At 54.7% G+C, this 27,993-nt stretch overlaps 1 protein-coding gene across 1 annotated transcript in view; it reads right to left on the bottom strand.

Moving 5' to 3' along the window:
* Positions 1 to 27,993, bottom strand: part of LOC308359643 (uncharacterized protein) — a gene marked incomplete at both ends in the record, with an annotated part of 123,851 nt that overhangs the window by 20,069 nt on the left and 75,789 nt on the right. The window contains 14 exons of the mRNA XM_080830851.1: positions 6 to 87; positions 1,184 to 1,296; positions 2,429 to 2,595; positions 5,146 to 5,353; positions 7,828 to 7,944; positions 8,054 to 8,203; positions 10,812 to 10,943; positions 12,840 to 13,193; positions 14,386 to 14,739; positions 15,696 to 16,055; positions 17,318 to 17,395; positions 18,575 to 18,804; positions 19,547 to 19,855; positions 26,354 to 26,547. Of these exons, the coding sequence (XP_080686977.1) occupies positions 6 to 87; positions 1,184 to 1,296; positions 2,429 to 2,595; positions 5,146 to 5,353; positions 7,828 to 7,944; positions 8,054 to 8,203; positions 10,812 to 10,943; positions 12,840 to 13,193; positions 14,386 to 14,739; positions 15,696 to 16,055; positions 17,318 to 17,395; positions 18,575 to 18,804; positions 19,547 to 19,855; positions 26,354 to 26,547 (2,848 nt within the window). The remainder of the gene's footprint in view (positions 1 to 5; positions 88 to 1,183; positions 1,297 to 2,428; positions 2,596 to 5,145; positions 5,354 to 7,827; positions 7,945 to 8,053; positions 8,204 to 10,811; positions 10,944 to 12,839; positions 13,194 to 14,385; positions 14,740 to 15,695; positions 16,056 to 17,317; positions 17,396 to 18,574; positions 18,805 to 19,546; positions 19,856 to 26,353; positions 26,548 to 27,993) is intronic.

The following is a 27,993-nucleotide window of genomic DNA, read 5'->3' as shown; positions in this document are numbered from 1 at the left end:
GTTACCTTGGCCGAGGCTGAGGCTCTGCGGGGGCAGCGGCCCAGGAGGGCGGGGAGGCTGTGCCGGCCGGACAGCTGCAGCTCTTTGCTGGAAGGAGACAAAGAGAGTGTCTGAGGCCCGCCTCGGACGCCCAGGGCCGGGTCAGGATTCAGACCAGCCTCCCCCCGCCCACAGAGGGCAGGAGATCCACGGACACACCCGGAGCCCAAGCAGGGCTGTTCACCTGCACGGGGCCTGAGGGCCGAGCAGGGCCGTGGTTAGGGCCACAGCCTGGTGCGAGGTGATCCACATTTCGATCCCCACCTGGCCTGTGCCTGGTTCTGGTATGTGCGATACAGCCCCTCTGGGCCTGTTTCCCCTTCAGCAAAAGGGGCTGCAGGGGTCCTGGGCTGAGTGTCTTTGCTCAGGTGTGGGCAGGGGAGGCCTCCGCAGGGTCTGGACGGCAGGATTTTAACTGCACTCACTCCTGGCAGCCCTGGGCTCACGGTGGCTCTTCAGGCCGGGGTGCTCGGGGCTCCCCACGGCTGCTGCCGTGGGGCGCTGCCCCCTTCTGGTCCTTCTTCCACGCAGCGCTGCTATCTTGGACCACATGGCCCACAGCCAGGGGCCGACCTGTGCCCTGGGGGAGGGTTAGCACTGCCTCTGGCCTCTGCCCCCCAGAAGCCACCAGAAATTTCCCCAGACGTCGCCAAGTGACGCCGGGTGGGCAAACCCGTCCCAGGTGAGAAGCACTGGTCTAGACCGCTCGCAGCTGGCTTCCTCAAGCCCCTCAGGGACCCCATGTGGGTGCGGGAGCCGGGCAGCCCTCGCCCCGGACACACACACACGTGCAAGGCCGCTGAGCTCTGGGCCAGGCGGCCAGTAGGTCCTCACACTGAAGAGCTATAATAATTATTAATTTGTATTTGAGGCCTAGCATGCATTTCACTTGTGAGACCAAGTCCTCGTCCATGTCGTACCCCTGAACGTCAAGGTTCTTTAACTAGCTGTGTGACCTCGGGTGAGTTACTTTGCTTCTCTGTGCCTTCCTTTCCACATCTGGGCAGTGGGGCTGCGGGGAGGGGTCAAGGAGGTGCCGGGGGTTGGAGGTCAGCGCACAGCAGGGGCTCCACTGATGTCTCCCCCGCACCCCCTTTTCTGGTGGGAGGAGAGGGGACCCCCAGAGCTGCAGAGAACCCCTCACCGGAACTCCTGGCTCTGGCCACGCACGTCGAGGACCAGGCTGGCTTGAGAATCGCAGGTCAGCCGTAGGGAAGACAGCATCTGTTCCTCTGCCCAGAGCTTCTGGAACATGAGCTGTGGAAGGGGCAGGCGTGAGGTGTGAGGCGTGCAGCGGGCCTGAGGACCCGCCTTGGCCCCACTCTGCAGCTCCCTCCCGGCAGCCGACACTGCACCCCACCAGACCCTCACCCCAGACATCGGCAAAGAATGAGCCCCCCCAAGTCTCCCCATCACTGGCCTAAAGCCAAGGAAAGGGGGTTTAGAGGAGGTGAGGGAGAGCGGAAACCGGGTCTGCTTGGTTGTGGGGTACAGTGACCAAGGACAAGGACCCACTGCATGAGGGGTACCCGGGCCTCTCCATGCGGCAGAGTGGAGTGGGGGCAGGGCAGTGCTGGTAACTGCAAACAAGAGGTTGTAAATGAAGCTTCCGGAATGGGCAGCCAGAGAGCCCAGCCCGGACAGGCGACCTTGAGCCAAGTGACAGTGACCAGGGCCTGGCTACATTCAGGAGACCATAGCAGATTCCCCTTCTCAGAGGTGGGAGGGCATCATGGGAAACAGCCCAGGTGCCAGCCCGAGTCCCTTTTGCTGCCTCCTTGCTACGTGACCTTGAGTAGGTGACATACACACGTGTGTCCCACGGACGGTGATGATGGGGACAGTTGTCACAGCAGCAAATGCTTCTACAGCATCTGTTCGACCAGGAACCACCCCGCTCTCCATTCTCCCAAACTCCATGTTGTACAACTATCATCCCTGTTTCGGGCACAGACTGAGGGCACAGAGAGGCTAAGGAATTTGCCTGAGGTCACACAGCATGCTGTGTGAGTCAGAGCTGGGATGTGACGTCCAGAGCTGGGGTTCTTAAGAACTATGCGACCTGCCTGTTGCGGGGCATTAGGAGGAGGAAAGGAACCAAGCCATGGAAAACCCCCAGGACGGCACTGAGCACGGAGCAGGGGCTCCAACAGCAAAAGCTGGGCTTTGGCTCGAGGGCAAGAGTAGAAAGGCTGAAAGCACAGGGGGTGGGGACCCAACACGGGGGCCTCCAGTGTCTACACACTGTAAAGCGCTGGAGAGACACAGCGCAGGACATCTGTTGGGTGAGCCCGTAGTTGGTCCCTTGCACGCTGGGGAACAGGACGGAGTGGACGGAATTAGCGGGGAGCCCAGCCTAGGGGGGGCGGGGGGCGCACCCACTCCTCACCTGGCTGGTCAAGGGCAGGCCCAGCTTCCGGAGAGCGGGGACCGTGTGGCTGGTGTTCACCAGCAGCTCCAGGGAGCCGTTCGCCGGCCAGGACACCAGGGCTGCCACGTCCACACTGACACCACCGTCCCCTCCGTGGAGGGCCACTCTGGCCCGGGTCTGGGTCTCTAGGGGCAGAGAAGGGCACAGGCTGCTGGGGGCTCGGTTCACCTCCCTGTGCGTGTGGGACCGATGCCAGACAAGGCTTTCGCTTCTCAGAGCCTCTGGGACTTCATCCGCCCCGTGGTGTCCCCCTCGATGAGCGTGGCCGGGCCGGTTGCTGCTGAGATGACACCTCTGAGAGCCCCTCAAGTACCCCGTGACCTTCCTTCTCCCTCCCTGGGGTCGGTCAGCCCCTTGAGGGCAGGACCTTCATTCTGTTCCCTGCTCTGTTCCCAGCACTTGGCACAGCTCCAGACCCATCGCAGGCAGTGAGGACACAAGACGAATAAATACTTCTCTCCGGGTTTATCAAACGTCCAAAGGGTATCAAATGATACTGACCTGGAGCCCACCCAGCCCAGGGTGGAGGGTCCCCGCCCATCCCACCCACCCACCCGGGGAACCTCCAGGGTCCTGACTCCCAGCCTGACCACACCTTCATGTGGCTGGCAGGAGAAAACCCTCCGGGAAAGGCGATTCCAGGAGCTTCATCCTTCTTATTTTTGGACTTAAATCCCCCCTGCTACAGTAGGAAGCAGTTCTCCAGGGTACAGAGGTGAACCCTAGCCTACCTCACCGGGGATGGCGGGGGTGGGGTTGGGTGCAGCTCTCAGCTCCTGCCTGTGACACCTGACTAAGTACCATCACCTGCCATCTGGGCCCATCGGGGCAGGTGGCCTCGATTTCCTCATCAATAAAGTGGGCACAGCCCGCCCACCTTGAGCGACCTTGCCAAGATGAAGAGAGATAACACCCCTGAGAACACCTGCCCATCGCCACGCAGGTCCCAGGAAGGGCTCTCTTCCTTCCTTCCCAGGCGGTGTTCAACCTGCTGTGCATGGGGCCCAAGGAGGAGAGGACACACATTGAAGGAGCCCCAGTCTCCACGCCTGGGGAAGTTTCAGATGGTCAGGCACAGCAGGAATGTTAAGGCCAAGCAGAAAATGCCCCCCACTGAGGGGTTGGGACAGCCGAGCGTGAGCAGCGGTGCGGAGGTGAGACCTCTCCCTGGCTGCAGGTGACCACATCAGGCCTCTCAGGGGCCAGGAACTGGGTCACCCCGGAATGACCGTCCCATCACTGACACACCACATCCCCAATAAGCCCTTCCTCGAAGCGGTCTGTGAGGTCAGTCCCCCCATCTGCTCCAAGTACCCAGTCATCTCGCAGGGGGCTGAAAGCCAAGGACGGAAAAGTCTGAGGCCAAGAGAAGATGACCCAAGTGACAGGGGATCCCCCGAGGGGTCCTGATCTCTGCATTCTACACAGGGGCCAGAGGGGGGCCTGGAGCCACGCTGCCTAGATTCAGGTCCTGATCTCATCGTTCCATGGCTGTGTGACCTGGGGCAAGTGACTCACCCACTCTGAGCTTCCTTTCCTCCCCTGAAGAATGGGAACAGTTACTAACCCCTACCTCATATATTCACGAATTCACTCAACAGATTAATTGAATAACTACTATGCTCCACTGTCTAAAACAGGCAAAAATCATCCCTGTCCTTGTGGAGAGTGCATTCTAGGGTGGGGTGGGCTGAAGATAGGCAATGAGAAATGAAGGTCCTGAGTCAGTCAGTCATATCGTATGTTAGAGCGACCAAGCCAGGAACAGGGATGGGGTGAGCTGGAGGGAGGCAGGGATGCCAGTAAATAAGCTGGGTGGGGAAAGCCTCACTGAAGAGATGACACTTGAAAACTATCTGAAGGCAGGGAGGGATTGAGACAAGCAGATGTGCAGGGGAAGAGCCTCCCAGACAGAGGAACAGCCTGTGCAAAGGTCCTGAGGCAGGAGCCAGCCCAATGTGTTTGAAGACTAGCAAGGAGTGAAATGAGCAGGGGCCAGAAGATGGGGTGAGAGAACGGAGGGTGTGGATCCTGAGGGCTCAAAGGCCCCACTACGGGCTTCGAGCTTCCCTTGGCGTGAATGGATGGCTGAGCAGACTCACGGAGCTTCCGTGTTCAGAGAGCTTGCCTGGTATATGGTAAGCACTCCATCAACACTGGCTCTTACTACCTTCCCCCTCCATGAGAGGTTAAACTATTTATCCCTAAAAATCATGTCGAAGCCGTAAGCATTAGTACGAATGAAATGTGACCTTATCTGGAAATGGGGTCCCTGCAGAGTAGATCAGGTTGAGACGCGGTCTTGCTGAAGTAGGGAGGGCCCTCAGCCAGTGACTGGGGTCCTTAAAAGAGAAGAGGCCCAGACACAGAGGCAGAGATCAGAGGGAGGCGGCCACGAGCCAAGGATCGGCTGGGGCCTCCGGGAGCTGGAAGAGGCCAGGAAGGATTCCCCCCCCCCCCCCCATCGAGCCTTTGGCAGAAGCACGGCCCTGGGACCCCTGGGCTCCAGGACTGCTAGAGATGACACATCTCTGCAAGCCCAGGAAAGGAATACAGCCCCGGGAACCAGGGCTTCAAGGGCAAGGATGTCCTTTGGTTCTGAGAGTGGTGAGCAGGCCTTGGGGGCGGGGGGGAACCAGCCCTCCGGTCCTGGGGCACGGCCCTGGGTGCCTTACCGTGTGTCTGCAGCTGGGCGCTCAGGCGGGCCTGGCCCGGGAGCCCGGCCTGCAACAGGGTCTCGCTGTTGTGCTCGCTCCAGCCAGAGAGCTGCAGGTGCCCCGCACGGTGACGGCCACTCACGGAGTAGTTCACAGACGTGGGCCCGGCTGAGATGCGTCCGGAATGCTGGAAGCTGGAGCCGCTGCTGGGAACGTCCACAGAGGCCTGGAATGACACGCCGGAGAGGGTGGCTTGCCGGGGGCAGAGAAAGCCGGCCCGGCGCAGCTCACTCCGGCTCCCACAGACCCACAGCACTGCAGGGGCTGGGGGGAGGAGCTGAGACCCACCGCTTTGCGGGAGTCCGTTTAGCAAAGAGCAAGGGGACATGTGCTGTATTGCCGGGTGGGGCGTGCTGGCCCAGGAACGCTGCCTGCAGCTATGGGGTTTCCGTGTGGGGTAGTTAAGAAGTTCTGGAATGAATGAAAAAAAAAAAAAAAAGTTCTGGAATGAGAGAACCGAGGCACACCACTATGAATGGACCCGGTGCCCTTGAAAATGCTTGAAAATACTTAAAATGGGGGATGACTGAGTGGCTCAGTGGGTTAGGCATCTGCCTTCAGCTCGGGTCATGATCCCAGGGTCCTAGGATCGAGTCCCTCGCTGGGATCCTTGCTCAGCAGGGAGCCTGCTTCTCCCTCCGCCTGCTACTCCTCCTGCTTGTGCTCTCTCACCATTAAATAAAATTTTTAAAAAAATACTTAAAATGTAATACTTTTACATATTATACTACAATAAAAAATGTTTGCAAAATACACATAACTTTGGAAGGTTTTCGACAGGCACGAGCTCTTTATGTCTCCAAGCAGCCCCCCGACCCATTTTCAGCTCTCTACCTGGCCCCCAAAGGCTTTGAGTTTGCGACCTCTGCCCCCCATTGGAGCAGCAGCGACCAGCACGGGCATAAAGCCCCTCGCTGCGTGGCGTCAGCAGCTTTACAAAGCAGGAAGTGCTGTCCCGCCCTTCGGTGATGCTGGCTGAGCACCTACTAAGTGCCGGGCCCTGTCCTACACCTGGAGATGCCGTCGTGCACCAAACACGGGATTGCTGGGGCTGTGCAGCCTGGAGGCCGCCTACGGGAGACAGACCAGGACAAGGTAGAAGGCATCGCAGGCCAGACGGAAAGAGGATGGAAAAGAGAAAGCAATCGGGGAGCATGTGAGATATTAAGAAATACACAGGCGTAGCTATCTATGCCTTTGTCCCCAGTTCCTGCCCACATCTGGTCTGTGATCCCCGTTCCTGACGCAGAGCTCCCGCCCTTGCACGCTCCCTAGTGAGTGGGAGAGGGGAGCATCTCACTGGAGCTCCTCAATCCCTTGGAATTTCGTGGGTGAGACAAGTGCCTTCTGTTCTACCGAGGGGACTCTCGGTGGGTTCCCCAGAAAGACCAAGCCCTGGTGAGAAGCTGGAACCTTCAGCCCCCAGTCCCTGTCCTCAGGGAGGGGAGGAGGGGCTGCGGGGCGAGTGAAGGATCCAGCACGTTCACGGGACGAAGGCCCATGAAAATCCCTCAACCCTGGGGCTCAGGGGCCTCGGGGCAGGCTGAACACATCCGCGGGCAGGGAAGGGGCGCCAGCGAATGGGTCGGGGTTGGGGGAGTCCCCACCCGTCTGGTCCCACGTGTGCTCTGAGTGGCAGACGAGAAGCAAAGCCATCTTCTTTACAGAGGGTTCGGTTGGGGAGACACAGGCCAGGGCAGGGGTCTTCAGGGAAGCCCGGAGAAGGGACATGTGTGCGAAGACCCGGGGAGGCCAGGAGCGGGCGGTGGGCATCGAAGGGAAGAAACATCTGGCGAGCCTGAGTACGGGGGCCACCGAGCCGGAGGACAGTCAGCAAGCGGGGAGTCCCCGGGGGGTGAGCTCAGAGAGGGCACAGCACCAGATCCCTGCACGAGGTTTCTGGGGCCAGGCTGGACGTGGAGGGGCTCTGGGTGGAGACCCAAGGGGGCAGCCATGGAGGCGGGAGCCCAGTTAGGTGGCTGGAACCTGGGTGTGACCCGAGGTGGCGTGGAGCAGATGACACAGTTGGAGGTGGGGGACAAGGGGTCAGGCTCCGGGCACATCTGGGAGGACACGCCATCTGCGTCTGCTGAAGGCGGGGTCCAGGGTGTGAGTGAAACAGGGATGAAGGGATGAAGGCTGACACCGAGGGTTTTGCGGTGATGCTCGGGGCATGGGGAGGAGGTGCCACTGAGATGCGGAAACGGAGGGGCAGGCGGCCGGGTTGGGCAAGCCAGGTCCCACCCGGCCTCCAAGGGGAGAGACACAAGTATATGGACCTGCGGGTCTGGGGCCCAAAGAAGGAGAAAGGGGGCAGCTTCCGTGCATGGATGGCAGCAAAGAGAGATACCGGCCCAGAATGCCCAGGCTGAGAGCAGGTAGATAAGGCTAGAAAGGGGCTCAAGGACACGTACTCGGTCCACAGAGAGGCTTTGGATCCAGGGGCATGTGGCTAGGCTAGGGAGAGGAGCCCTATCCCCACTATCCAGATGAGGAGACTGAGGCTCAGAGGGACGTCTGAACCTTGTTCCACCACCCCCTTGCATCCACCTTACTTCCAAGAACGTTTGTTGAGTGAATGCACGAAAGCACAAATGCATGCGTGGCTTTCCATGATCACCGGCGCTCGCCGAGGCTGACCTGCAGGCCCAGCTTGTCCGCCGGCCACAGTGTCCGCAGCACGGGGATGTTGTGCCGGAGCGTGTAGGACAGGGAGACGTGCTCTGGCTGCCGAGTGAACGTCAGCTCCTCCAACACCTGCCCGCGGGGACGACTGTGAGACCTGGGCCTTGGGCTGGGGTGTCCCCAGGACCCCCACAACCCCCCGCCCCCAGCTCCCGGAGGCCCCACCTGCAGAGCCCCACACCTGTTTGTCATCGACTCCGACCCGCAGGGCACGTCTGTAGCCCGGCCCGTGGCTCTCGGTGGCCAGATCCAGCAGGGCACGGGCTGGGAGGCCCAAGGAGCTGGGCTGGGGGAGGCTGTGTACCAGCAACATCGCCACCTCCCGCTGGGTCTGCAAAGGAGGGAGAGAAACAGACTCCGTGCCTGGCAGGTGGCCAGAGTGCCCCACAGAGGGGAGCATAAACTACTCGGACATTAAATCAAGCCCCTCTCCCCCTCCCTGCTCTCTACCGCACCCTAGAAGAACAGTCAGGGGAATTTCCACCAAAGGCAGCGAACGCATTTGGGATGCCTGATAGAAAGGAAGGGGAAAGTGCAAAGTTCACGGGGGAGGAGAGGAACCTCGGAAAGAAAGGCTTCCGCGAGGTTCAGGGAGGGACCCACAGACTGTTTGAAAAGGACACGCCTTGCAGGTTGGGACGCAGCAGAGAGAAAACCACCTGGACAAATAAAAGACACAAAAACTCCCAAGACATTCAGTCGACGCTCACAGAAGGGCGTCAAGAATGCCCTGCAAGGCTGCTCCGCCCACTGAAGTGAGGGTCAGCGACTTTCCCAGGGAGCTCGGGGCAGGCCAGGGAGCTCTCAGAAAATCAAGCAGGCGGTACACACCTCCTCTGAGCTAGCGGTTCCGCTCAGGGCGTGCTCACCGAAACACAGGCATACCAGCGAGCTTGAGGCAGCGCTATTGGCAAGGGGCAAAAACTGGACGCTCGCATCCCTAAGAATTGAAAGCCGGGTCTTGGAAAGATATCTGCGTGACCATGGTCCTAGGAGCACTGCTCCCAGTGGTCAAAGGTTGGAAACAACTTGAACATCCGCGGACAGATGATCAACACGGTGTGGTCTGTCCACACCGCGCGGCATTGCTGGGACTTAAGGAAGGAGGGACACTCTGACAGCAGCGACAATGTGGGGGAACCCTGAGGACGTGATGGTCGGCACACAGAGCCAGTCACAGAAAGACAGATGCTGTGTGGTTCCGCCTGCAGGAGGTGCCCTGAGTAGTCAAACCCAAAGAGACAGAAAGGGGAAGGGTGGTTGCCAGGGGTGGGGGGAGCAGGGAGTTGCTGTGTCATGGGCATAGAGTTTCAGTCGTGCAGTAGGGAGAGAGTCCCGGAGACGGAGGGTGCGGAGGGCTGCACAAGAACATGGGTAGGAAGACCACTGAACTTTAGACTTAGAAATGGTTAAGGTGTGGGCGCCTGGGTGGCTCAGTGGGTTAAGCCTCTGCCTTCGGCTCAGGTCATGATCTCAGAGTCCTGGGATCAAGTCCCGCATCGGGCTCTCTGCTTGGCAGGGAGCCTGCTTCCTCCTCTCTCTCTCTCTACTCTCTCTCTCTCTCTGCGCCTACTTGTGATCTCTCTCTGTCAAATAAATAAAATCTTAAAAAAAAAAAAAAGAAATGGTTAAGGTGGTTAATTTTTAAAAAATTACATATTTATTTGTCAGAGAGAGAGAGAGCAAGCACAAGCAGGGCAAGCGGCAGGGAGAGGGTGAAGAAGGCTTCCCACTGAGCAGGGAGCCCGATGTGGGGCTCGATCCCAGGACCCTGAGATCATGACCTGAGCCGAAGGCAGACGTTTAACCAACGGAGCCCTCCAGGCATCCCAAGATGGTAAATCTTTTTTTTTTTTTTTTAAAGATTTTATTTATTTATTCGACAGACAAAGATCACAAGTAGGCAGAGAGGCAGGCAGAGAGAGAGAGAGAGGAGGAAGCAGGCTCCCTGCGAAGCAGAGAGCCCGATGCGGGGCTCAATCCCAGGACCCTGGGATCATGACCTGAGCCGAAAGCAGAGGCTTTAACCCACTGAGCCACCCCGGCACCCCCCAAGATGGCAAATCTTATATGTATTTTATAATAAAAAAATTCTGAAACAAAATAAAAACAGGTGCATGACTAATTAATAAGATCTACAGTAAAAGGATGACAGCCCCCAAAAGCTAATGGGTAGAAGCACAGACGGCCTGTAACACATCCACACTGTCCAATACCATATGGCAATGAGGTACGATCGACAGCAAGGCAGGAAATCTCACAAACCTAATGGTTTTTTGGTTTGGCTCTTAAAAGATGCACTTATTTGAGGGGAGAAGGAAGGAGAGGGAGGGAAAGCCTTGAGCAGACTCCACGCTGAGCGCAGAGCCCGACACGGGGCTCGAACTCACGATCCTGAGATAGGGACCTGAGCCAGAACCAAGAGACGGATGCTCCAACAACCGTGTCCCCCAGGTGCTCCACACAAACATGTTGAAGAGGAGGCAGGTGTGAAAAGGAACACGCTGAGCGCGTCTATGGATGGACGGGACATTCAAGAACGTGCATGTGGGGGGCTCCTGGGCGTGCCCGGTGAGAGGAAGGGGGCCCGAGTGGGGCTTCTGGGGTTCTGGTCACATTCTGCGCTTCTTGAGGTAGGTGGTATTTGCTTTGTGAAAATGCCACCAGGCTGAGTACTTTTCATCTCTGCCCTCTCCTTGTCATGTTTATGTTGCATTTCCATAAAACCTTTTTTTTTTTTTAAATTTTAAAGCAAACGAGCAAGAGGAAAGTGGGGGGCCGTGGGGCTTCTTGTTGGAAGCCTCATGCCTCCACATATGGGTCCCGAGGCTCCCAGCTCCCAGGGCCTCTTCAGAGCTAGGAGAGCGCCTGGTGCTTCTCCTCAGACCTCAGCACCCCTTCCCTGGTGTCCCCAGGCACCCCGACCCCCGTGATCTGACCTCAGTAGCCTTGAGGGTGAGCAGCCCCTGCAGCGAGCTGTGGTTCACGGCGACTAGGACCCGGGCGTCCACAGCCACAGAGTTCACAGCGACGGCCCCGGAGCTGTTGACTCGGCCGGGGACCCCCAGGGCCTGAATGGGTTTTGAGACACAAAAACAGGGCTCTTGATCAGGGATCCTAAGACCTCCCTCCTCAACTGTCCACCCAGTGGGATGTGAACGTCTTTCTAGGACAGGGTCTGTGGCTTTGATCTCAAAGTCTCAAAGTGCCCGAGGGCCCCCTGGCTGTAGCTCTCTCCACTATTTAATGAGTTTCCCCCTCCTGCCTCCCCCGCCCTCCCCGAATCCCCAGGGATCTGATTTTGGGGGCTGGAGAACCCAGTCTTGTGGACCAAGCTGCCCAACGATCTTACAACCAGAGGAGCTGAAGAGCCCTCCTCCTCTCCCTTCTCCCCTCCCGGGGCAGACCCGGCTCTCCCAGAGAGCTCCCAGGACACGCAAGAGCCCTCCAGAGAACGGCCAGCAAGGCTGGTACACAGAGCATCGTTCGGCCTCCTTGCCTTAGCACGGGGCAGGGAAAGACAGGTCCATTCTCCAGCCCCTCACCGTGCACTGGGCCGTGCTGGGCAGCGGGGGTCTGCCGTTTTAACTAATCCTGATAGCAGAGGGCTCTTTACACCTCATTTTGGGATAAAACAGACTCAGAAAGGAACGATGACTTGTTCAAGGCCACCCAGAGACAAGGGGGCAGAGCCGTGTCTCAGTCTAAGGCTTCCTGGCCTCCCAGGCGGCCTTGCCAGCATGGGCTTTGCTGAGACCCGCACCTGCCTGACACAGCCTCCAACCCTCTTACCCCCTCCCTCTTTGAAAGGCCTTCCTCCCAGGCCTCCAGGCCCCTCCTTCCTTGGGTTTCTCGCCCTCCCTGGCTTGTCCTTGGTAGCTGGTACCCGGAGCTGCTCCCCGATGCTCCGCCTCAGTCCACACCCACACATGGACATCTCAGCCAGTCCCCTGGCTTTCAGAGACCAGAGCCAAGCTCCTGACTCCAAGAGCTGCCCGCCACAGCTTCACCTGGGTGTCCAACAGCCCTGGCAAGTTTAATACGTCCAAGAGGGGACTGAGTCAGGGACGCCTCCCCGGCCCTCCTCTTCCCACTGGGCTGCCCGTCACAGGCACCAGCAACCCCAGCCCTTTCAACACACGGGACACAAGCAGAGGAGGCGCCCTGCTCCCCCGCCCCCTCTCTCGCACCCCCGCTCCCGAACCTCCACCCAGTCCTCTGTCTCAGCCTCTACAAAGGATCCTGACTCTGAGTGCTCTCCCACCTCGTGTGCTTTTCATACAGCAGGAGTCAACAAATGATGGACCACAGGCCATATCCAGCCCACTACCTGCTGTTATAAATAAAGCTTTCCTGGCACACGGTCACACCCATTTGTGTATTTATTGTTTATACGGTGTTTTGTGCTGTAACCACAGGGCTGAGCAGTTACCACAGAGGCTATACACCCTGCAAAGCTGAAGATATTTACTCTCTGGCCTTTTAGAGAAAGGCTTTGCTGACCCTGGTCCTAGCAAATGCTTTGCCTCTCTGGCTCTGCCTCAGGACCTTTGCAGTGGCCCTGCCTAGAAGATTCTGTCCCTAGATAGCCACGTGGCTCCTCCTTCTCTGCTCAAATGTCATCTTGTCTTTGGGGCCAATCTCGACCGACTTATACAAACTGCAGTGTGTGTTATTCATGCCCCCGCTCCCACTTTCTGCCTCACCGTAGTCCTTACCACTAACTGATACAGCCTGCACCCCGCCGATGGATGCCTGGGGTTGCCTGTCTCCCCCAGGCAGGCATTCACCTCTGCTTGGTTCATGGCTGCATTTCCAGGGCACAGAGTGGGCTCAATAAGTAATATGACGAGTCCCTTCCCCTGGGGTTTAATCTCTCTTGCTTCTCCAGTGGTGGAAAAGAAGGCCCCGCCCTGCCCCCTGGAGACCGTGGGGTCTACTGCCCCTCATGCCTCAGCTCCCCTTACCTGCAGGGCCTCGCAGGAGCTCTCAGCCAGCACCCACCAGTGCAGCCCATGGTCTAGGCGCAGCTCGCCACCACCCTGCAGCTCACAGGCCCCCGCCTGCAGCTCCAGACCCAGCCGGTGCCCGGCCTCCCACCCAAGCTGGACGCTCAGCAAGGCCTCTGGGGGGACGGCCCGCAGCATGGGCAGCGTGTGACTCAGCTTCACTCGGAGTGTGGCCTCCAACAGGTGCACGGCCGCCGCCAAGGTCAGGGACGCGGTCTGGCCAGGCGATGCGAGGGCTCCAGACACCACTGCTTCTCTACCTGTGGCTTGCAGGGAGCCATTGAGCTGCGTCCCTGCTGGGAGGCCCAGGCCCTGGCAGAGGTCAGAGAGAGGTCCCAGATCAGGAGCGAATCTGATTCTCCGTCTGCCACCATCTCATCCCTCCAGCCTCCCAGCCCCCCAATCTGTGCTTCCCTCGCCCCACAAAAGAGCAGCAGTCCCAACACACAAGTCACCAATGTAGAAAGTCAGCACCCACACAGCCTCGCGCTAAGTGCTCTGCGGGAATCACCTTTCTTCAGCCTGTCCCCAGCCTGGAGCTGGGCAGTCGCTGTCCCCATGTGACCGATGGGGAGACTGAGCCTCAAAGAGGCAAAGTGAACGAATGCCCACAACACCAGGGGTCACCAGCAGAGCTGAGGTCTGTACCCGATCGGTCTTCTACAGTCTGTGCCTTGAATCTAGGCCATCCGGTAGGATAGTCACTAACCAGGTGGGGCTGTTACCATTGAAATTAAAATGAAGCAAAAGGAGAAATTCAGCTTCTCAGTTGTACCGGTGAGCGCCATGCTCGGTGGCTACGTGAGGCTAGTGGCTACCGTCCCGGACAGCAAAGGAAGAACTTATCCATCACCCTAGAGTGCGAGTGGGTGGATCTCCCATGATGCTTTATGCTCTTGTGGGTGGCTCAGGGGTGTGCTGATTGAACAGTGACAGGGCATCTGTGAGTGCCTGGGGATGCCGAGGGGACCAGACCCTGTCCTCACAACCAGGAGGCTCCACTGGGAGGGGAGAGACAAGGTGACAGGCAGGATGACAGTCTGTACTGTCTGACTCAGTGTCCCCCCCTTTCCTGAGACTCGGGTTCTCCTCCCCCAAATTTCACAGGAGGATTCTCGGACCATCTCGTGGCCCAGATAAAGCCCAGGCTGTGGTTTCATAACCGAGACGTGCCTGTCCCCACTGTCAGCAGAGGGGAGAGCCCCTCGTTGCCTTCCTGCGCTCAGAAGGTCATTGAAATGACAAATCCATAAATTGCAACTGTGTGGTCCTTCCGTGGCACGGCACTGAGTGACCCTTATCTCTCTCGGCCTCAATTTTCCCATCTGCCAAATGGGAATATGAGACTAGAGAGGAACCAAGAGTTGGAGAGAGAATTTGGGGAGGAGTGGCAGGGGTCTTGAGAAGGCGGAGGAGGGAGCCGGCCAGGCTCAGGCTGCACACTGGCAGGGGCTCTGGAGGCCTCCCCCCACCCCCGGCTGCCTCGTTGGCCCACCATACATACCTCCAGCAGCGGGCAGCCGGGCTCAGTGGCCAGTGTCCATGCGCTCTGGTTCCCACGCTGCTCCAGCACGCCCTGCAGCCGGCATGGCCCCAGCTGGAGGGCCAGGGAGCTGCGGGCGGCAGGGCGGGGCCAGACAGCCAGGCTGATGGCGCTGCTGGGGGGCAGGCCCAGGCGGCCCAACAGGGGCAGGGAATGGACCAGGTGCCCGACAACAGAGGCCTGGGGCCCACAGGTGCGGGCCAGCTGCAGGAGGGCGTCTCCTCGGTCACTGTGGAGGCCTGTGGCCAGACTGACCTCACAGGGGCCCCAGCTCAGGCTGCCCTCAGCGTGCAGGGCCTGCGGGATGCCCGTTGCCTGGAATATGGAGATGTGGCTGGAGTTAAGGGCAGCTTTGAAAGCCAATGTCGGGGAGCTGGGCATGAGCCTGGCTGGGAAGACGGTGGTGTCGCCCTATGGGCTCAACTCCACCAGCACCTCCCTCTGCAAAGTAGCCAATACCCTGGGTACCCCATGGACAGAGGTAGGCTCCAGTTCTGGGTCCACCACTGACTCTATGTTGCTGAACCTGAACTTCGGTTTACCCATCTGGGAAATGGGGGTTGATCATGGCACCCCGAGTCCCTGGGAAATGTCAATGAGTTAATGCTTGTGACTCGCTGGCCAGAACCAGGCACCCAGAAAACATGGGCTGCTGGAAATTCAGCACTGACATCAATGATCGTTGGTTGGAGGGCGGAGAGCCTAAGTAATTTGTCCCACTGGGGCTGACGACATGCCCCTCATGGAGGCACAGACCCAAGATGGGAACGAGAGGGGAGTGATGGGGTTAATTCCACTCCGGTCTCCCAACTTCTCTGGGCCCCAGACCCCGGGACTAGGGACACAAGCACCCCTTCCTAGAGGGGGTCAGGATTTGGGGAGCACATCTGAGAAGCCTCAGAGAGCACTCAGCACACAGTGCTCACAAAAGTCAGCACGTACTTCTCAATATTCTCATGAGTCCTCCCAGACCCTGAATCCTAGGGGCAGGATGAGTGCGATCAGGAGAAAACAATGAACTTGAGCCCCAGAACGGAAGCCAACCAGGGAGGCCCCTTTGTGAGGGAGAATATTCATGTTGGGGTTCCATTTTTGGCTCAAAGTTTTGTACTCAATGCCTCCCCCCAAATCAGGGGATAATGGCAAGACGACAGAAGTTTTTCATGCTGAGAGCAGAGCTGGGTATACAGTAGGAAGTTAATAATATAGAGGGGGGCAGGGGTCTTGCCAGACCTCTGCACTGCTGGGTGTGGGGCGGGGAGGGGGCTTACCTCCAGCAGAGGACAGCGGCTCACCAGGGACAGGGTCCAGTTGGTGTGAGTGGCGTTGGCCTCAGGACCGACATCCCCACGCGCGGTCAGGGTACACCGGCCAAGGGCCACCTCCAGCCCGGCCCTGGGGGGATCGTGTCCCCCGAGAGACACCTGGATGTGGTTGTCAGGGGCAACCCCCAGAGCCTGAAGGGGAGGCCATGTGTGCTGGAGGCTGGCGTCCAGGTGGGTACGGCGGTGGCCACAGGCTGTGTGGACGTGGGTCTGGGCGAATGTGTCACCGGAAGTCATCTGAGCCTCCAGCCTAGCCGTGCAGGCGTGGACCAGGAAGGAGCCATTCAAGGACAACACAGCCAGATTCTGCCCCCAAGAGAGGCATGGTGAGGCCGAGCAGAGGTCCCCAGAACACCCCACCAAGTGGTGGTGCGCCTCTGCCCGGCCCGAGTGGTCAAGGGAACCCCCGACCCCTGGGCCACCCACACACCCAGGGAACCAGCTCTAGTCCCAACAAGTGCTTCTCTCTGAAGAGCTGGAAACGGCCACTCAGGGAGTCACGAAGAAGTTTGGCCTCTCAGAGCATTTCGGGTCCCTGATGTCCCCTCCCTGTAGGCCCGTCTCTGGGTCGCCCCCATCCTGAGCGTCCTCGTCTCATTTCTGTGACAGGGTCTCAAGTCGCTCAGCCTCGCTCATGTGGCTTGTCGGGGACATGTCCTTTCTTAATGCCCCCGGAGGAAGTTACCGCTTCTCGGGGGGGGGGGGGTAATGTATTCTCAGGACCTGGGGGCCCAGCCTGCAGCCCCGTCAGAGAACCCGGAGCTGCTCGCAGCCCCTTCCCCTGCACCAGCACTGGAGCGAACGCACACTATCGGTCCCACCGCAGCTAAACGGAGGCCACATGGGGGAGCGCATGGTTGAGGGGTGCGCGGCCGGGGGGGCCCAGACCACAGGCTCTCCCGCCTCTCCCTCCTGCTCTAAAACTGAGGAATGCCCTGATTTCTAGCCCTTTCCTGGAATTCCAGACCACAGCTACCTGAAGGAAGGGCTATCCACTCACCGCTCCCGTCCCAACCCCTTCCCCAGTTACTCTTTCTAGCAACCAAGCCCCCCCCCCACCGGGTGCCAGGCGCACAGCTCCCCATTCCACGTGCCCTGGCTCTTCAGTTTCATGGGGGGAAGGCAGCCCCTCTGTCCAGTCTGTTAAAAACCCTTCCAGTCCTGACCCCCTATTCTCTTATTTAACTCTCCCACCATTTAGGCCCCAGTGTGACCTCGGGAAAGTGACCCAGCTCCTGCGGGGGATGCCAGCACACAGCCAGGCCAGGACGGTGAGCCGCAGGGGCAGAATACCTCTGTATTCTCCAGGCAGCCCTCTGGGCTACATCCCCCTCCACTGCTATCAACTCACAGAGCTCAGCCAGGCCAGGCCTGCAACCAGCTGCCCCTGCAGGTGCCTACAGAGCAGCACTGACAAGGTCTGCAGGAAGCCCTGTGGTTGCCCCAGTGTCTAGTTCACCCCAGGTCCAGGAGCCACAGGACCTGCCGGAGCTCAGGGAGCCCACCCTGCCACGATCTACCCGTGACAGAGAGGACCCACTGCCCGCCTATGACAGGGATCCATGTACCTCGAGAGGCTGCCTGGCGAAGTCCCCCCTGCAGAGCCCTGAGAGCTGGGTGGGCGAGGCGTCTCCGCTGCAGTTGACCTGCGGAGAGCAGGGGGGTTAGGAGGCCACGCTGACCGCCACTGCTGGGAATATGGGGACGGGAGGCCTCTGCCCCCAACCTAGAGCCCACATGAAGCACAGACCTCCAGCTCCACCCCATCTCCCTTTGTGGGAGCCTCTCTGGGAAACAGCCCCCAAAGAGAAGTCCAGAAACCCAAGTGCAACCCCACAGCATCGTCATTAAACCGAAGGAACCAGAGCTCATGTGCTCGTGGGGTCTGTGTGTGCCAGGCTCGAACTGGTTCTCGGAACCCTCAGCGATCATGTTTTACGGATTAGGACACTGAGGCCCAGAGAGCAAGCAGCTTGCCCGAAGTCACGCAGGCGGTAAGCCAGGAGGTAGCGGGGCAGCACTGAGCCGCGCTGCACCCCGCGTGCCCAAATCCGCTCGCCCCGCCTCCCACACACCGCGGACGGTCCGGCCACCCCCGCGCCGCCAGGCAGGAGGCTTCCTGCTTTTCGTTCTGGACAATAATGCCCAAGTCAGCTGTGCGTGCGGTGCCTTCGGCAGTGAAGGCTTTGCCTTCACCGGAAGTACCCAGAGGACCAGCTGCTGGCCAGGGTATTGGCAGTTTTACCTTTGCTAGATGGGGCTGGGGGGTGCGAGGGGCAGGACAGGTGGGCAAGAGGACGAGTGGACAGAAAAGAAAGAAAGAGATACAGGCACGGTGGCCAGGATGGAAGGGATGGGGGATGGAAGGGAGAATGGGAAGTTGGGAGGGACGATGGGGGGTCAGGGGAGGGGCCAGGCCGGGTGGGAGGAGCCAGGCTGGGTGGGAGAGGATGGACAGGGTTGGGCAGGACCTGGGGAGGGTCCTGGGTGTTGGCAGGAGCCGGTGGGTAAGGTGACCTCCAAAGTTGGAGAGACAGGAGGCACCTCTGGTACACACACTGGGGACGGGTCACTCACCCAGAGCCTCGCGGGCACGGTGCCCAGCAGCGCTGAGAGGCCGTGGTGCAGCCCCAGGGCCAGCCCATGGTGGCCGCGCCGTCGCCTCGTCTCCAGGACCACACGGAGCTGCTCGCCGTCCACGCTCGCTGTCAGCCCAGCCGCCACGCGGTGTCCCATGCTCTGGGCAGAAGCAAAGCTGTGGGTGTCCCTGCGACCCGCTACCCCCCAACCTGGGGCCAGCACCCAGCCCCCAGCCCCCAACCCACCTGGACGTGGCCTTGGCCATCCATGGAGAAGGGGAGGCCCCAGCGCCCGAGGCCAGGCACCGTGTGGGCCAGGCTGGCGTGGAGCCGGCTGCCCGGGGCTCCAGGGGCCGGGCCATCCAGGCTGAGGGCGGCGTCCAGCTGACCCCACGCACTCCGCAGTGCCAGGCTCGCGGACAGGTTGGAAGCCCCATGGGTGTGTGACAGGAGCACCTCTGCCTCCGAGGGGAGTCCTGAGGGTGGAAGGAACCACAGAGATGGCTGAGCCCAGTCTACACTCCACAGGACAGGGTCCACAGGCCTTGAGGCAAACTCTGGCCTCCCAGGTCCCGTTTCCCCTAATATACCTGATAGAAGCATATAAAGCGTCAGCATTAAACCATGTCTGATCCTCAGGAGAGATGCCATGCTCAGCAAGTGAGAGGTCGAGTGTCCCCTTCCCATTTCTAACCCCCCAGGGACACGGACTGGCTCTCGGGGAGCAGGAGGGGAATGGGGGAAGGGGAGTCTGACCCACTCTCCCCTAGCGGCTGCACCTTAGGGCCCCCCAGGCCTTCCTAAAGTCCCCAAGGAGCTAGAGCTGGGGGTGTCCTATTTCCTAACTGTGGTGCAGGAGCATATCCTAGAGCCCCGAGAGACCAGCTTCTGAGACTGAGAAGCCAGTGGGAGGGGGGAGCGGGTATGGTGGGGGGTCGTGGGAGAGGGGCTGGCAGCAGGGGCTCTCTGCCACCAGGCTGGGAAGCGTGTCAACACTCAGCAAATGCTGCTGTCCCTGCCTTGTGTGTTCTGAATGACTCACAAACACCCCGAGGAAGACGCGGAAGACGGAAGCCCTGGGAGACGCTGGCTGGGAATGGCAACAGAGCTGGAAGGTGGATTTGGGGGCTGGGGGCTCCTTCCTCTCCCCTCCCCCTTGGCTTCAGGCACTGGGAGCCCTTGGGGAGGAAGGCATGTGGTCCCATCCACCCCTCCTACCTGCCTCACTCAAGGTGCTGATGTTGTGACTCAGGCTCCCCGAGAGCTGGCCGTGCCTGGGGCCCCAGGCACAGACCCCACCCAGAGCCAGGCTGGCCTCATCGGCTCGGAGGCGGGCCTGGCCCCCAAGGCTCCCCGTCTGGGCCTGCAGCCGCCCTCTCAGCCAGAGCTCTCTTGGCAAGACCTGGCTGCTGTTCTGGGTGAGGATGCCAGTCAGGGTGTGTATGCGGGTGCTGTTCCCTGCCGTCTCATGCTTGTCCCGCAGGTGGAGGCCCAGCACGGCTGAGTCAGCAGTGACCCTGATGGTACCTGCAGAGGACGGCAGAGAATTTGTACAGAGCAAGGGGTCAGCCCAGGAGACTGGGCTGCTCTGGGCAGGAGGGAAAAGGATCCTGGGGTAGGAAGCTCCTAGATCTGTGATGTACTTCTGACTCTTGTCCTGGGGGTGGAGCCCATCTGGGAAATGGACCAAATTACACCAGCTCCGTCCCAGGATGCTCTGAGGACCGAGCAAGCTAATTCACAAAGAAAAAGACTTTGCGGGGGGTGGTGGAAAAAGCAGCATGCCTGCTGGGGATGCCAGGTAATACCAGTGCTCCATTCCCGTTCAAGAGACTCACCGGCCATATTGATAGACGGGCCCATTATACAGACAACAAAACTGAGACTCAGGAAGACTTGAGGGATTCAACCCAGAACTCTAGAGACAGAAAAGGTCTCATCCTTTCTTGGAGGTCTCATCCACCCAGAGAAGAAGATTCCACACTTTTGGGCAAGCCCATGTCCATATATAACCCATGCAATAGGGAAATTCTTGCTGTTATCAGAATCATTTGCCTCTCCTGCCCCTACCAGGTTCTCTTGAAGCCTTGGTGTGGTCCAAGTGCCTTTATAGCTCTCCTCCACCACCACGCTCAAGTTTGGACTCATGGGTTATGACCTCCAGGAAGGAGGCCCTTCTGCCCGCCCCCCCGGACTGCTTTAACACCCCTTGTTCTGTGCTTTCAGACACAGAAGGCACGCAAGTCTCAATCAGAGAGTACACCCCACTTTCTGCACAGATAGAGTCTCTTGCAGAATCTTGTGATCATCTTTTTACAAATTCCTTACATCGTAGGGCCCTACATCACCATATCCTAGAAAGTATTAGTAACCAGTTAATCATGGGTAACCAGACTAAGATTTCACTAGACTGTTAAGAAGTGAAAGCGAAATGTTGTTGATGGGACAACACAGAGTCCAGGAACAGACCCACACACATGGTTGACTGGTATCTGACGAAGGTACAAAGATAATTCCAGAGAGAGGACGGTCTTTGTAATGAATGTGCTGAAAGACGAAAAATCTGCAAGCAAAAAAATCACCTTCACCTTGACCTGATCATACACCCAAATTAATTCAAAATCAACCACGAGCCCAAATTTAAAAACCTAAAACCATAAAACTTCTAAAATGGGGCCTCAGATTTAGTAAACAGAGATGTCTTATATGACATCTCTTATAAGCCCAAGCATTATTCATTTAAAAAAAAATTATCAGTTGGACTTGATCAAAATTTAAAGCTTCTACTGTTCAAAAGACCCCCGTGAAAGAATATAAAGCCACAGCTTGGGAGAAGATATTTTCAAAACACACATCTTACGCAGGACTTGTGTAAGCAATTCCCAAATTCCGTCTGGGAATTCAAGAAAATGACTCAATTTTGTTAAATGGGCACTTGACTCATGAAAACGTAAAAGTAGTCCATAAGCCTCTGAAAAGATGTTCAACATAATTAGTCCCAAGGAAAACACAAATTTAAACCAAAAGGAGATTCAATTATAAATCACAAGTGAAAACCCCAACACTAAAAATTGACACCACCAATGGCTAGCAAGGGTGCAACGAGGATTCTCACCACGCTGGTGAGAATGTGACATGGGACAGCCACTCTGGAAACATTCTGGTAGTTTCCTATAGATTTCACCGTATATTTGCTGTACAATCCTACAATCCTGCTTCTAGGTATTTACTCAAGAGCAAAGAAACCGTACGGTCCCACAAAAACCTGTAGGCCGATCATTACGGCAACTTCATTTATAACTGGAAACAACCCAAACGTCTTTCCACTGTGATAACCAAACCACGCAGTACTATTCAGCAATAAAAAGGATACACTATAGATACGGGCCGCAGCTTAGATGCATCTCAACCACATTATTGGGCAAAAGATACCGTACTCCTAAGTTTACGTACTCTATGTTCCCACAAATGTCACATTACAGAAAGACCAAAACTGTGGGGACGGACAGCATCTCAGTGGTTGCCAGGGATGGGGGTGAGAGAAAGATTGACTACAATGGGTGGCAGGAAGGGATTTTGGGGGGAGATGGGACTGTGCCGTATCAAGACCATGTTGGTAACTACACAACTCTATGAGGTTATCAAAATATAAAGGGCTTTTTCCTGTATGGAAATTACACTCTGAGAAATTATACCTCGGTAATTGCCTTCAAAAATGAAACAGTAGGTGTTCAGTGTTGAAGGATGAAAGAGAGACCATCAGTGTAACTCAAAGTACACTTGACAAGAAGAGTTCTCTTCTCTGTGACCTTTTTTTACTCGATTGTGTTTAAATTTTTTCAATCCTTTGTTATTTTATGATGAAATTTGGTTTTGGCACGTTTTTGCCAAACTGGGAATTGGAGCGTTCATGTTAATGTTGCTACCGGGCCAGAGAAGGGCATTCACCTCTTGGGCAAAAGCAGAGTCTTCAGGTTCTGAAACACTGGGACCTGGACAGATGTCCAGCTAGGTTGCTGGGGTCAAGGACGCTTGGGCAAAGGGTCCCTTTTTGTGTAATCCTGGCTTTGGGAACACGGTTAATGTTTCAAATAATCAGAAAACAAATGCAGAAAATCAGTAAGGATAAGGGAAAACCTAAAAGTGGAATACAAACAGAAACCAGTGAACCCGACTGCCTTTCAAATGATTAACAGAATCACATGGTGGGTGGGTTGGGAGGGGGGGGATTAACCCTAATGAACTTGTGAACACAGTGTTTGGATTTATGCCTTCAACAACTGCCCGGGTGGATCTCAACCACATTATGTTCAGGCCAAAGACAGAAAGAACTCTAATCAAATGTTGAATTCTAGTTAATAAAGCTGACTTTCACAGAGGTATAGGTTAGGAACTCTGAAACTACTTCCTATGTATCCTTGGGCTGAACAAGTAAGTAAATATATTGTGGATGATTGGAGTTAGGTTTCTTTTTGTTGGGGAAGGGAATGAGAAATAGAAAAATGGAAAACAGTAAGAATGAGTTTTTTGAGGATAGACTGAAATTGAGGACATCACTGTGAACTAATGGTTGTAAACTTATCTGTAGACAGATATAGAAATGTGTGTGAGAGAGAGATAGAGAGAGAATGTGTGTATATACTTCTATTTTCTAGATCAATCCATTGAGAAGGCCCAGGACTGACAGTCCAGTAGCAATAAACATACCTAGCACCCAGATCTTACTTTCTACCTACTATTTTGCACTTGAAAATATATATATATATGGGAAAACAGAAAAAAAGAGTAAAATAGACATGAATCCAATTATATCTATAATTACATTAAACATCAACTAACTAGTATAATTAAAAGGCAGAGATTATCACACTAGACATAAAAGCAAAATCCAACTATATGTGGTCTACAAGAAATTTACCTTAACTATAAGGAAACAGCTATGTTTAAAGAAAAAAGGTGGCAAAACATATACAACGTAAATGCCAATAAAAAACAAGAGCAGGTCCATTAGGCATATTTCACAATAAATGGGTTGATTCATCAAGAAAGTGTAACAATCATAAATGGTCATATATCTATTTCCAACATGTCAATACACTTGAGGCAGAAATGGACAGAATCAAAGGAAGAAACAGCGAAATCCATAATCACAGTTGGAGAGGTTAACACTCTTCTCTCATTAATGGATACAATAACAAGACAAAAAGAAAATCCGTAAGGATATATATCAGAACAGCACAACCAAGCAGGCTGACCTAACTGACCTTTATAGAACATTACACCCAACAGCAGCAGAACACAAATTCTTTGTCAGTGCAGAAGATACATTCACAAGATAGATTATATGCTGGCTTGTAAAACAAATCACAACAAATTTTAAAAACCTGACCCTCTGGCCACAATGGAAATAAATATCAAGAAGCTACCCAGAAATTTTTCAAATATTTGGAAATTAAGTAACATGATTCCAAATAACTGATGGATCAAAGAGAAAATCCTAAGAGAAATCCAAAAATATTTCAAAATAAATAATAATGGAAATAAGACAACATCAAAATTCGTGAGAAGCAGCTCACGGAATAGTGGGAGCCAAACATACTTACATGGTTATATTGGGAAAGAAAAAGATCTAAAAATCAACCTCTTGAAGGTCCACCTTAATAAACTAGAGTAAATCCAAATTAAGGTTAAGAAAGGAAATAACAGATAAGGGCTGGAATCTAAGATACTGGAAAGAGACAACTAGAGAGAAACAAAACTAAATGTTGGTTGACAAGGTCAATGAAACTAATGAGATCCTAATTAGCCTAAAGGAACAGAGAGAAGCTCCAAGTAACAACTATCAAGAAGGAAAGCACGGACAACACTATAGATCCCACATACATTGAAAGGATAATAATAGATACAATGAACAACTTTATGCCAATAAATTGACAACTTAGTTGAAAGAGACAAATTCCTTGAAAAGTATAACTTACAAACTGACACATGATGAAATAGAAAACCTCAGTAGCTTTATATCCCTGTATGTCCCAAAAAACGTTTCCACAAAGAACACTTGGGGTGACTTTGTGGGTGGAGTCTATCCGATCCTTTAAGGAGCATGAACACCAACCTTACACAAACTCTTTTGGAAAATAAAAGAGAAGGAAATATTCTTCAACCTGTTCTATGAGATCAGAACCTGAAGGAAAAAATAAAAACAGGGGAGAAACCTGGCAGGCACTATGTTAATCAAGTGATCAAAGCTAATGTCACCAGTATTGGGACATACCGACGTCAGGTACCTCTGGATATGAAGATATGATGACTCATTACTACTCTGACCTCCTTGAAAGTAGTCATGAGGAAGCATAAGACCAACCCCCAAATAAGGGACGGTCTACAAAATGACTGTCCCGTACCTTTTGAAAATGTAAATATCACAAAAGGGAAAGAAATACTCTCAATTTTCTGATTTTGATACCTGCACTGTGGAATGTAGGAGACTATCTTTATTTTATTTTTTAAAGATTTTATTTATTTATTTGACAGAGACAGAGAAAGAGCACAAGCAAGAGGAGTGGCAGAGAGAGGGAGAAGCAGGCTCCCCGCTGAGCAGAGAGCCCGATGCAGGGCTCCATCCCAGGACCCTGAGATCATTACCTGAGCCTAAGGCAGAGGCTTAACTCACTGAGCCACCATTTTAGGTAGGCTCCAAACCCAGTGCGGAGGTCAATGCGGGGCCCAAACTCACAACCCTGAGATGGAAACCTGAGCTGAAATCAAGAGGTGGACACTCGTCTGACTGAGCCACCCATGCACCCAGAGAGCATCTTTATTTTTTTTTGTATATTTTTTTAAAGATTTATTTTTTTCAAGATTTATTTTTTTTATTTGACATAGAGATAGAGCACACAAGTAGGCAGAGCAGCAGGCAGAGGGAGAAGGAGAAGCAGGCTCTCCATTGAGCAGGGAGCTCGATGTGGGGCTTGATCCCAGAACCCAGGGATCATGACCTGAGCCGAAGGCAGAGGCTTTACCGACTGAGTCACCCTGGCACCCAGAGAGTATCTTTATTTTTAAGAAATAAACACTGTCTGTCAAAAGAAATGAAATCTTGCCATAGACAACAATGTGGATGGAACTAGAGGGCATTATGCTGAGCGAAATAAGTCCATCAGAGAAAGACAATTATCATATGATCTCCCTGACATGAGGAAGTTGAGAGGCAGAATGGAGGGTTTGGGGGTAGGGAAGGAAAAAATGAAACAAGATGGGATCGAGAAGGAGACAAACCATAAGAGTCTTAATCTCACAAAATAAACTGAGGATTGCTGGGGGATGAAGGGTAGGGATGGGGTGGCTGGGTGATGGACACTGGGGAGGGTATGTGCTACGGTGAGTGCTGTGAAGTGTGTAAGCCTGATGACTCACATACCTGTACCCCTGGGGCAAATAATACATTATATGCTAATAAAAATAATTAAGAAAAATAAACACTGCACTATTTAGGGGTGAAGAACCATCACGTCTGCACCTTACAACTGTGTAAAACACAGTTCAGGAATAAAACGAAATAAATGTGGTATGTGCAAACATATATGTGTGTATATATAGAGAGAGAAAGAGATAAGGAAAAAGAACGATAAAGCAATTGTGGTAAGATGTCAGTAACTGATGTAGCTGGGCTTATAGGATTCTTTGTACTATTCTTGCCACTTTTCTGTAAGTCTGAAATTACGTCAGAATTAAAAGTACAAAAAAAAAAAAATATGCTTGGGAAACACTGCCCATAACTCTTCCTCCTGGGTTTTTCCAACATCCATTAGTACATTAAAGACTCTGATAAGTCCTGCATAAGGAAGCCTGTTTGGTATCTTTGCCAGAATGGGTGTTTGTTTCTCATACATCAGTGTGTGAGATGCTGAAACGGAGTATTAGTGGACTTGAAAACATGCAGGGTTTAATCTACTCTGAGGTTCTACAGAAAGTGCTTGCCCAAGACCCTCCCTGACCCTGCCTTGTGCCATTCCCCAGGCTCACCCTCTCTGAGCGTCTCCTTGTGCTTTAGCATGCCCTTGATGGTCAGGAGGCGGGGTACAGCTGTCCAACCAGCCACCGTGTGCTGGGCATGGCTCTGCAGAGTCAGGAGCTGGCCTCCCCTCTGCTCTGCAGAGGCCTTGAAGAGCAGCTGAGCTGTGCTCTGATCCACCAGCACCTTATACAACAGCCAAACCCTAGGAAGGAAAGTGATGGGGTAACAGATAGTACCTACCCCTACAGGCAGGTCATAAGAGGTGGCCTGAACCCCACTGTCGAGGCCCATCATAGGACTGCTTTTACTGGGTTCTCAACCCACAGGGACACAGTGTAATAGGGGTTAAGATCATAGGCTTTGGGGTCAGCCAAACCTGGGTTTGGATCCCAGGGCCGCTACTCACTAACTGTGGCATTGGACAAGGACCTGACCTCTCTGAGCCCCAGTTTCTCCTTCCATAAAGTGGGGGATAAAACAGAACCACAGATACGGAGCTGATGTTGCTGGTAAGTTATCAGTGCATCATCTGATGATGAGCGATGAGAAAATAAACAGCTTCAACAAGTCTAGTACTCAACTCTCTGGAGAACTGGGGAAGAGGACACGGTCCCAATCATCCACCCAGATGTTCTTCATAGGACACCATGGGAGACGCCTCCCTTGAGGGTCACCACCAGAAACAAGATCAGTCATGCCTTCCTTGATGCATACTCACACAGGTGCGAGCGGGCATATGTCTGTGTTTCCCCATGGCCTTTGCAAATACCACCACCCGTTGGTTTCCCTTTTCACCTTGACTACTAGGATGCTCAGAGCCAAATTTTAAGCTGAGCTCTAAAAAATGTATGGGACCTCATGACATGCATTTTGTTTCCTAAAGCCACTTTGAGCACCTTCCTATATCCTCCATTTTTCTCTTCCCTTCACGCTCTCATCCTCATGTGTTTGGAAAAATCTAGAACAGATGGGAGACAATGACGGACATTCAGACAGATGGGTGAATCCACGGATGGACAGCTCTAGGTGGTAATTCTGGGGACAGGGTTATCTAGAACCATCCCCAGAGCCTTGGGTCTCCTCAAATTCACAAAAGCTGCCAATGCTGGGACGGCAGGGGAAACAGGGCACTGACATTTAATGGAGAAGTGAACTATGCCAGAATGAGTCCTACTCAGAGGGCCAGGGACAACGGCAGCTGGGCAGTGGACATCCTCTCTGGCCAGGCACTGGTGGGGCAGGCACGTTAATGCTCCGTTAACCTGAGGACAACCCCAAGAAGCAGGAGGAGAAACTCAGGCACAGGAGGGCATGGTGGCTGGTCCAAAGTCCCAGAGGCTGAGCTGGGGTTTGAACCCGGGCAGCTGGCTCCAGACCCAGGATCCTGAGGGCCATATTGTAATGGGCAAACCCCCATGCGAAGATACAGTCTGAGGTGAGAGGCTGCACCCACTCACTCCCTGTGACTATCTCTAGAGACTCGTGTTTTATGTTTCATACTTTATTGCCATCTTTCAAGTCAGCGACAATGAATGCAGTCATTACTAAGAAAGCAAAGAAAAAAGATTAATGTGGAAAACTGAATGCCTCCTCCTCCCTTTCCCTCAATGGCTTAAAATCAAGAACAGCCTAAGGAGCGGGGATTTAG

The sequence above is a fragment of the Martes martes genome (genome assembly GCF_963455335.1).
Source record: "Martes martes genome assembly, chromosome: 18".
NCBI classification, from domain to species: Eukaryota; Metazoa; Chordata; class Mammalia; order Carnivora; family Mustelidae; genus Martes; species Martes martes.
This window is presented reverse-complemented; position numbering and strand designations above follow the sequence as displayed.